The sequence below is a fragment of the Myotis myotis genome, unplaced genomic scaffold, assembly GCF_014108235.1.
Source record: "Myotis myotis isolate mMyoMyo1 unplaced genomic scaffold, mMyoMyo1.p scaffold_m19_p_3, whole genome shotgun sequence".
Classification (NCBI taxonomy): Eukaryota; Metazoa; Chordata; class Mammalia; order Chiroptera; family Vespertilionidae; genus Myotis; species Myotis myotis.
The window spans coordinates 115,825,337-115,835,896 of record NW_023416335.1 but is presented as its reverse complement, the minus strand read 5'-3'; the positions used below and the strand labels follow the sequence as shown (position 1 = coordinate 115,835,896).

The following is a 10,560-nucleotide window of genomic DNA, read 5'->3' as shown; positions in this document are numbered from 1 at the left end:
TCTCCCGAGGGATCCCAGACTGTGAGAGGGCACAAGTGGGGCTGAGGGACAACCCTCCCACAGCCAGTGCACAAATTTTTGTGCACCAGGCCTCTAGTCCTCTAATAATCATGAAATAACCTGTGAAGGACTCGGTAGGCTATCACTGTGCCTTTTTTGTTATATCATCATTTTATAACATTTAACTCTCCACTAATTCTGAAACTGTACAGATTTTAAAACCAGTAAGACAATTATTTATGGGGCAAACTAAAAAGCAAAATTTTATCTAGGTATAAACTCAATGAAGTTTTACTTATCTTTATTTTATTTTTTCCATCGCTTTTTACCGCCCCCTACCTTCCTCCACTCCACCCCCCAATGAAGTTTTCTAAAAAAGACAAAATATGCTCTGAGAGGTAAAATAAGTTATTTTTTTTTTTTTGCTTCTTTAAGAATTTCCAAACTCTTTCTTATAGAATATTTTCCAAATTTTCTATAAAAATGTAAAATTTTTAATGTCCAATATGTATTTTAACCAAATTCAAAATATCAGCAGGCTTAAATAAAACATTTGTAATATTTATGCTAAATGTTCTCCCCACTAAGCCTACTCAAATGCATGCTCAAACATTCCTTATCAGTATGTATATAATAGAAGACTCCTTACTTTTGAAGTTTTCATCCCTCTTAAATTAATATTTACCGTAAAAACAGCAAAAATTAGTAAAACAATGGCAACTCACTTTGAATGTTCCTATCATTGAAGCACTATTTTATTAATAAAATATTTTTTTTTAAATATATTTTTTTATTGATTAAGATATTACATATGTGTCCTTGTCCCCACGTTACCCTCTATCCCCCACCCCACCCCACCCCCCCGCTCATGCCCTCACCCCCCCGTTGTCCATGTCCATTGATTAGGCCTATATGCTTGCATATAAGTCCTTTGGTTGATCTTTCCCCCTTACCCCCACCCTCCCCTACCTTCCCTCCAAGTCCCGACAGTCCAATCAATGCCTCTCCGTCTCTGGATCAGTCCTTGTTCATCAGTTTATGTTGTTCATTATATTCCACAAATGAGTGAGATCCTGTGGTGTTTATCCGCTCTCAAGTTCCATCCATGCTGTGGCAAATGGTAAGAGTTCCTTTTTCTTCTTCCTCTTCTTAAAGAATACCTTTCAGCATTTCATATAATGCTGGTTTGGTGGTGATGAACTCCTTTAGCTTTTTCTTATCCGTGAAGCTCTTTATCTGACCTTCTATTCTGAATGATAGCTTTGCTGGATAAAGTAATCTTGGTTGCAGGTTCTTGCTATTCATCACTTTGAATATTTCTTGCCAGTCTCTTCTGGCCTGCATGGTTTCTGTTGAGAAATCAGCTGACAGTCGTATGGGTACTCCCTTGTAGGTAACTGACTGTCTTTCTCTTGCTGCTTTTAAGATTCTCTCTTTATCTTTTGCCCTTGGCATTTTAATTATGATGTGTCTTGGTGTGGTCCTCCTTGGATTCCTTTTGTTTGGGGTTCTCTGCGCTTCCTGGACTTGTAAGCCCATTTCTTTCACCAGGTAGGGGAAGTTTTCTGTCATTATTTCTTCAAAAAGGTTTTCAATATCTTGCCCTCTCTCTCCTTCTGGTACCCCTATAATTCTGATGTTGGTACGCTTGAAGTTGTCCCAGAGGTTCCTTACACTATCTTCATATTTTTGGAATCTTTTTTCTTTTTTCTTTTTCGGTTGGGTATTTTTTGTTTCTTTGTATTTCAAATCTTTGACTTGATTCTTGGGATCCTCTTTTCTGCTGCTGGATCTCTGTAAATTATTCTTTATTTCAGTCAGTGTATGCTTAATTTCTAGTTGGTCCTTTTTCATGTCCTCCATGGTCTCCCTATACTTATTGAGGGATTCATTAAATTTATCGGCGGTTTCCATAAAATTCTTGAAAAACCTTATAACCGTGGCCTTAAACTCTATATCCAATCGTTTGCTTTCCTCCATTTCTGCCATTTGTGACCTGTTTCTTTGTCTCCGCATTTTGGCAGCTTCCCTGTGTTGATAGAGTGGCCCTGTGCGCCAGGTGTCCTGTAGGGCCCAGTAGCTCAGCCTCCCCAGTTACCTGGGGTGGACACTCTTGGTGCACTCTTGGTGCCTTGGTTGTTGTAGAATCACTGGGAGGAATTGACCTCCAGGCCAATTGGCTGTGAGAATCAGCTGTGTCTAAAGTGGGAGAACTTCTGTGCTGAAGACACCCTTCTGGGGCAAGACTTGCTTCAGTGGGGCTTTGGTGCTCACTGAGTCTGCTCCCTGAGTGCGTCCCTTATGGATCTGAGGAGTTGCAATCTGGATGGACCCCCTCTGACCACTGGGTACAGTGGCTCCTGGATCTAAGGAGGTGCTAATTCAGCCTCTGCCTGAGGCCACACAGCAGGAGCCACGAAGAGGCTCAGCTGTGAAGCAATGCAAGCCGCTGCGGGGCCTTGGGCCTTCTCTTGGAAGTTCCAGGTCTGCCTGGTTTGGCTGCAGTTAGGTACATTCACATGCAAAAGCCTCTGCCGCAGCCTGGGTGGGGCGGGGTCTCAGGGAGTCAGAGGGCGGAGAAAGCAGCCATGGCCGATTCTCCGCCCGGAGTCGCGCGTCTCAGTGTTCCGGTAACGGCTGCAAGCACCTCTGAGGGAAAGCCGCCCTCAAGTTCGCTCGCTGCCGGACAGACCAGCCTCTCCCCGTATGAGTCCTGGGTCCCCAGAGACTTCCCGGAACCGGAGTTCAGAGCAGTCAGGAGCTTGTGACTCAAAAAGTCAGCCGCGTCCTCAGGTGCCTCCCCCTTTCCTCGCGCGCGCGCGCCGCCGTACCTCTGCACTTCACCTCCGCAGCGCCTCTGGCTCTCAGCGTGCTTTTCTTTCCTTCTAGTTGTGGAATTTACACTCAGCCAGCCTTCCTGTTGTTCTGGATGATGTTTGCTCAGTCCTTTGCGGTAATTTTCAATTGTTGTGTGAGGCGATAATTTCCCGGTGTTTACCTATGCCGCCATCTTAGTTGCTCCGACCCACCATTAATAAAATATTAATAAAAATTAAATATTTTACTAACAAAAAATTTCATTGGCCCTATTTCTTGGGACAATATAAGGAATTTTATTATCTAACTAGAGGCCCGGTGCATGAATTCATGCACTGGTGGGGTCCCTTGGCTGGAACCAGTTCTCTGACATCCCCCGAGGGGTCCTGGATTTTGAGAGGGTGAAGGCCAGGCCAAGGGACCCCACTGGTGCATGATCGGGGCTGAGGAGGGACGCAGAAAGTTGGCCAACTGGGTGGAGGGGGGTACCGCAGGAGTGCTCTAGGGAGTGTCCGGCCCGTCTCACTCAGTCCCAATCGGCTGGACCCCAGCAGCTAGCTAACCTACCAGTCAGAGTGTCTGCCCCCTGGTGGTCAGTGCGCATCAAAGCAACTGGCTGAATGGTTGAACGAACGGTCATACACTTAGCATATTGGGCTTTTATTATATAGGATACTTGGGGCCCAGTGCATGAACTCGTGCACCTTGAAAGGAACTGTGGGCCGTGAGGCTGCGGTAGGCACAGGGGTGGGTCTTGGCCCATCCTCCGCACCCCTGCCTGGCCCCTCCCACCGCAGACCCCTGTCCCCTGTCCACCAGCAGCCCCACTCCAGCAGCCCCACTCCCGCCGCCGCCGCTCCCACGCGCTGACAGCACCAGCCCTGCTTGCACCCACTGAAAGTGTGGAGCTATTGAGGCCAGCACCAACAGTGGCTGCAAACGGGGCCAGCGCTGTCAGTGGGTGCAAGCGGCAGCTGCTGCCCCAATCGCCCCCGAAGAGCAGGGGGAGGTGGAGAAGCCCTCAGGGGCTATCAGGGCCAGCAGCCACCACTCGCACCTGCTGATGGCGCCGAGCGATCAGGACCAGCGCCGGGCACAGGCAGCAGTTGCGAGCAGCCACTGTGGCACCCTCTGCAGGTGCGAGCAGGGCTGGCACTGGCAGTGGGTGCGAGTGGCAGCTCCAGCGCCAGCAGCAGGTGTGAGTGCCAGGTGGGACCATGGCACGCGGGAAAAAGAATTTTCAGTAACCACCAGAGGCTCGCCCCAATGACAGCAAATTATGTGCCACCTTGGTCTGGCACCCCTGCTCACCTGCTCCACCATCCCGCTGCGGCTGACGCCCGTCATGTTCCACGCACACCCCCTGGTGGTCAGCGCACGCCATAGTGACCGGTTGTTCGGCTGTTCCGCCATTCGGTCTATTTGCATATTAGCCTTTTATTATATAGGATTATTATATAGGGTAATATTCTGACTACATAAAAAGGTGACTATCAAACCACCCCCTTAACAAAGCATGAGCCTGGAGGTTTTTCTTCCCTTCCTTTCTTTCTGGAGTGCTATGACCACACAACACAGCTTACTCTTACTGAATGATGCCAGTGAGACTGAAGAAAAGACAAATAGCAGCTTCACCTGGGAATAGTTCAAAGAGTAGTTGAAAGTTAAACATGGGCAGGGTGCTGTGCTAGATACAGGCTTGCTCAAGGTAAACCTGTTAGATCCACTGGGCAGCTAACTTGTGGCCTTGGCCTCACTGACACCACGTTGTAACAGACCTATCTCACCCTATGGATGCAGGTGAGCAAGCAGCCAGGCCAGTGCCACCTCATGATCTACCTACCTTCCACTGCAGCATTTCTCCTTTTATCCAATCCCTCCCCCAACAATCCCTCCCCAACCATGACGCCTACTACCACTGCATAGGAAGGGACAATAATTATCACAGTGGGAGCTAGTCAGGATTAACAGTCAGGATCCATACTATCACTCTCCAGTCCTAGGCCACCAAAAACAGCTCTAGAACTTCCACCTCAATTTCAAAACATAGGCCTCTCTATGGTTTTGGCCACTTTTCCCATTATTTCATCATTATTAAGTACAATATTAAAAATTGGATAGCTATTCTGTGCCAGGCCCTGAAAGTCTCAAAACTACTTCAGAGGCAAAATAACACCATGTGATACTGAAAACGTATTTTTCACGGACAAATAACAAGAGTCATTTCTACAGATATCTTTGCAAATTTATTCAGGGCAATCTAAACATAACCACTCATTTGAGTCAGGCTAACAAGAAAAGCAAACTAATTTTCACATGTAAGCAGAACAATAGTGATCTAAAAAAGACATATCTGAAAGATTTGCTTTTAACACAGTTATTTAACCCAATTAAGGTGCTGCCAATTTGCCCAGGCACCTTATGTTGACAAATGAAAAAATTATGTGAACTTTATTATTTATAGAATAAAATTTTAATTCATCATAAATGTTTCCACAGCTGCTGATTCTCTGAGAACTATCATTCTCTTTAGGTCCAGCCCCTCTTCTCTCCACCACTCCACACACACCTCCAATCTCATCCATGTTTAACCAAACTCACTTCGCTCAGGTATAAAGGAGTCTGGAAACTGTTTTATTATATGCAAAAGTTAGCGCTCCACCAAAGGGCAGAAATAAATGACAGCCCCTCCCCTTAAACCTTCACAATCTAAAAAGCAGATAAGAGGAAAATGTACAACACATTACATATGATAAGTGCTATTGAGATAACAAAAATGCAGTTAAGTTATATGAGGGGGATGAAGGATGGCGACAGACAGGGGTACGATTATTCAAGTAAGGCTATCTGCTTGACAGACAGTTATGAATTCACCAGACAAGGGGGGAAGCGGAGTGTTCAAAGCCTAGAAAAATAGCATTTATAAAAGCACAAGGGTAAATATCTTCATTTTCCTTGATTATTAATTTTAAAATTCTCAGAACGTAAATTACAGTTTTCTTTAAAGGATAAAATTGCAAATTACTTTGAGATATTTAGCATTACTTTGGAAGCACATCAAAATATAAATATAGACACAATTTTAACATTACTTTTGAAACATTCTCATTTGGCCAGGCACTGGTGTTTTTGTATTTGCCAACAATACACACACACCACATGCAATTAATGCCCCAGAGTGGAAGCCCTAGGAAGAGCTTCAGAGTCTGCATTCTTGAGATCAGAATCCCACTTACTCATGTTTGACTTGGCAAATCTCTCTGTGCCTCATTTTCCTAATCTGATTATAGTATACCAGTGGCCTGGTGCACAGATTTGTGCACACTGAAAGGAAATTAATTAGAAGAAATATTTTAATATCACTATTTGCCCTCTCTATAATAAAAGTGTCAACCAAATTCGCCATCGACAATGACAGATGGAAACACACATGTGCAACTGGTACCAGAGAGTTTTATGTGTATCGCACATGCGCGAATCAATTTAGCCTTTTATATATATAGATTTTACATTTACTAATATGTTCATTTGAATATTGTGTGTTTCCCTCAACTACATTGTAAACACCATGAAAGCAGAGGCTGTCTTGATCACTGCTCTTTAACACTCAGCAGTATCTAGCCCTTAGTGGGTGCCAAATGTACTAGTATACCTAATATACCTGAGTAAATGAATGGTTAGTAAAGAGTAACACATCACTCCTGAAGAACTAGACTTTGATAATGAACTATGACCCAAAAATCTGTGTAGCTCAGCAATCTGGCAAGATTATCACTCTCAAAGACTTAATTATCATATTCCTTCTGAAATAGAATAACTGGAATATCTAAAAATAACCTAAATGACCCTCAAAAATCATGTTAATATAGTTCCTTTAGTATCAATACCTCCTAAAATATAAATTGTGAGAAAAACAAATATCTATTTGAGGAAATGAATTCACCAATGATTCATGCTTCAATATGATTTCTGATATCCTGTAGATCAATGATTTTCAACCGGTGTGCCACAAGAATTTTTAAAACACACAATATCTAATTATTTAGTCAGGGGCATTGACCTCTTTTCCCTTAGACTGTCAAATAAAAAAAATGATAACAGCCACCACAACAACAGCCATCAGTGTAAATGAATTAAAAGTATATCTTTTTGTCAGACCAACAAAAAAATATATTTTTGATGTGCCACAGAATTTTAGTAATTAGTTTACGTGTGCAATGAGATGAAAAGGTTGAAAAGCACTGCTGTAGATTTTAATCCCACCTGATTTCAGCCATTTTTTAATACTGTTCATCAGCATCCAGTATAGAATCTGCTTCTAAAGCATCTTGCGGACCTGATTCACCACTCCTCTAAAAAAAAAGTATATAAAATATACCACCCTTAAATCGAAGATTGCTTGGGGATCTCCTATAAAAAGGCTAGTAAGACAAAACACAAGGAAAGATTTCAAAATTCTTTTAAAACATAATTACCAGGCTCGTGTTGAAAAGAGTAACTTTTTTCTGTGGTGGCCCATAATTATGACTCTCAGATGTAAGCTCATAAAAAGCTTGAAACGAATTTGCCCCATCAGGTGGGAAATTGTGGTCCTCCTGGCTAAGCACAAAAATCACCAAGATTTACATGCACCCACGTTTTGCTTCACTTGGGACTTTTCAACAGGCATTAGCACTTTGCCCTTCAAGTCTATTTAGAAACCCCAAGAGAACACAGACCATAATTTTGCAGTCAGTCCCTGCACAGAACTACATCAAGCCACACACAGATGTGCCCCTAGTATATTCAAGTAAACAAACGACAGGAAAGCTTAAGCGGTTTGCAACATTAACGCAGATTCCCAAAGACAAGACTGCCACCTGGGCACAAGGTTGGGTAAGGGAAAGCTCGTTACTCTCGAAAGAGCAGTAATGGAGAAAATTTCCACAGCACTTATTTAAAGTTTCCATCTTCATACACACACACCCCTTCCCCTAAGCACCGGCGGGGGGGACTCGGCCTCCCGGGGCGCCGGGAGGGAACCCTCACTGGACTTCCGTCCTCTCCAGGGCAGGCATGAGACCCCGCCTTCCCGCCCGCGGACCCCCGCCGCCGGCAGGGCCACCTCCCCGCTCCGCACGCTGCCAGACGGCCGCGGAGTGCGCCTGCCGGAGACCTCCCACCTCCGACCCCGGCCGGGGCCGCGCTCCAGCCCGGGTGCGCCCGCCGCCGGCCCCCGCGCCTCGGGAAGCCTTCAGCAGTTGAGCCCCAGGACGCTGAAGACCGGGGCCCGCCCCCCGCCACAACCGGCACGGGCGCCCCCTCTGTCACCCTCGCGCCGCCCCGTCCACCGGGCCGCTAATCCCCGCGCTCCCCGCCCGCCGCCGTCCAACTGCCCCCGCTGCCCACCACCCCCACCCGGGCCCCGCGGACGGCCAGAGGGCGGGGACGGCTCCCGCCGCCAGCCCGCCCCAGAAGTCCCGGGCCGCCCCCCGCCGCACCTACCATGGTACAGATGGAGGCGAATTTGGAGACTGTCATTAGGATTTCCATCCGCCCAGCGCCATCTTCCACCCAATCACAGCGGCGGCGGCGGCGGGCGGGAGAGAAGGGGAGCCGGGCCGCCCTCTCGCACCGCAGCCCGCGGGCGGACCCCGATCCGCCACGGACCCACGCACTGAGCTTGCTCTGCCAACGCTGCTGTCGTCGCCGCCGGCGCTCCGGCACTTGCCACCTCGGGCCCCAGCCCCCTCCTGCTGGCCGCCCGCCCGCCCCCGGCTCCTCCCCAGCACAGGGCGCAGCCGCTGCCTCGGGGTCCGCGCCGGCCCGCGAAGCTGCCCGACACGCACCCCGCCCAGCGCGCTGGGAAGCGGGCTCCGCCGAGGCCCTAAAGCCCCGCCCGCTCCGCGGCTGCGCGGCCCAGCGGCGCGCCCCGCCCACCCGCCGCGCGCCGGGACCTCCTCGCGCGCAGCCCCGCCCACTTCCCCGCGCACGCCCCTCCCTCCCGGAGCGCGCCTGTGGGGGAACTCCCGAGCCGGCCCTGCCCGGCGCTCGGCCTGGCGCCGCTTCCTGCCGGCGTCCCTCGCGGTCCTAGAGCCTGCTCCCGTCCGCGCGAGCTCCAGGTGCAGCTAAGGGCTGCTGGGGAGGTGCGCGTCGCTGGGGCTGGGGGTGGGGAAGGGGTGTGCAAATCCCAGAGGGACTGACCCGCAGCCTCCACCGAGGGCGAGAGGACAGCTATTTCTCACTGCTGAAGCAGAAAATGGGGCAGTGATGTGGATAATTCTGAGTGGGATATCAGTAAACCTGCCTCTGTACATTTAAAATAACCCAGGTAATCTAACGTTCCAAGCACTAAACAAAATGTAAGGTGGTTTGTTTCTTTGGTGAATCGCCTGAGTCAAAACTCCCTAACTTAGCAAAAGGCCAATTGCATAAAAATGAAAGAGGCAAAAAAGAAACTATGTTTGACTCTTTGAATTAAGAAGAAAGGTAAGTAATGGTAAGGGGTCGGAAAAGGGGGCGAAGCTGCCTTATGCCTGCCTGTTGGCCATAAATTCAGAATTTGTTTATAAATATAGTTTCTAAACATATTCATCCTGAAAGTTGAATTGCAAAATGGAGAAGATCTTAGCCCAATAATGATGATGATGTTACCAGGACCAGACATCTCTCAAATGAGAAGTGTCCGGTGAGAAACATTTAAGCAGTATTAGCTATCGGTATAGTTCCTCTTTTCTACGATTATAAAATTCATTTTACCCTGTTCGTGTCAAGCAACTCAGCTTTATTTCTTTCTATTTGAGAAAGTAGTTCAAGTGTGTAGCATAACTTTATAAATTATTATATTAGAAAGCTTGTGATATGTTTTGATTGGTGAAACGTACTAATGGGGTGCTTTCCTGGGTTCCCCCATTTCAGTGGGGCTGATGAACTGAATTCAGACAAACTTATAAAATCAGATATGCTTTACACCATAGTTCAAAGTATTCAAAACATAAAACAAAGCATTCAAAGAAAATATTAGGTGAAAAATAGATTTCTGGTACATGAATTCTGTTTCTATAATGATTTTCATTATAAGCTTGTTTGGAGAAAAAAAAAATGCAAATAGGATATAGCTGAGTCCCACAGTATCTGGCTTGGTTCTCCAGGCACCTGCCTCCATGTTAGTTGGGGCCCTCCCTCTTTGCCTGATACGCAAGCCAGTGCCTAGGACCCTGTTTATCACCACCCATTCAGATTCAGGTATGTGGGTGTTTACCTCCTTTTTCCTGCCTAGTGTCTCCCACCTGAATTCTGTTTGCTGTGTTCCATTCTACTTAGACCTCCAGGGCCTGCCTGGGCCTCCTACCACTGTCACAATGCTCCTGGATCCTTGGATAAATGTCCATTGTCATTCTGTCCTACCCACTTGCTTTTCTGTTCCAGCACACAGGTCTAATGTAACAGAATTTAAGCCCCACCTCCATCTACAGTGCTCACCACCATGTCACCTTGTCCATGAATCCTAAACGTCACAGGAACAGAGGCAACCAGCCCTATACATAAGTTTATGGAAAAACAAGACCTTTTAAAAATGAATTTCTGATAGAATCTTCTGGAGTTGTGCTTGATGTTATAGCCATCTAAATTTGCAGGTGATATCATAGAACCTAATTGCACAACCTCACCTTGCCTTGTCTCCCCAGCTTAAGGTTAATCAGAGAGGCACAACAAAAAAGGATTCTTCTATGTGCTATGCGCTGCCCTGGGGTGTTTTTTTTA

General features: G+C 47.0%; 1 protein-coding gene across 4 annotated transcripts in view; it reads right to left on the bottom strand.

Moving 5' to 3' along the window:
- The window catches only part of USP12 (ubiquitin specific peptidase 12), a 121,970-nt gene extending 113,393 nt beyond the window's left edge, over positions 1-8,577 (bottom strand). For 2 of the 4 annotated variants that reach the window (XR_004966407.1, XM_036301800.1), the window contains exon 1: positions 8,302-8,575. Coding sequence is in view for 2 of the 4 variants with exons in the window: in XM_036301800.1 (XP_036157693.1) it covers positions 8,302-8,349 (48 nt within the window). In the remaining 2 variants the exon portion in view is untranslated. Of the gene's footprint in view, positions 1-8,301 lie in introns of all 4 variants that reach the window. The other 2 variants (XM_036301801.1, XM_036301803.1) reach the window with 2 other exon arrangements.
- Between the last annotated feature and the right edge of the window lie 1,983 nt (positions 8,578-10,560).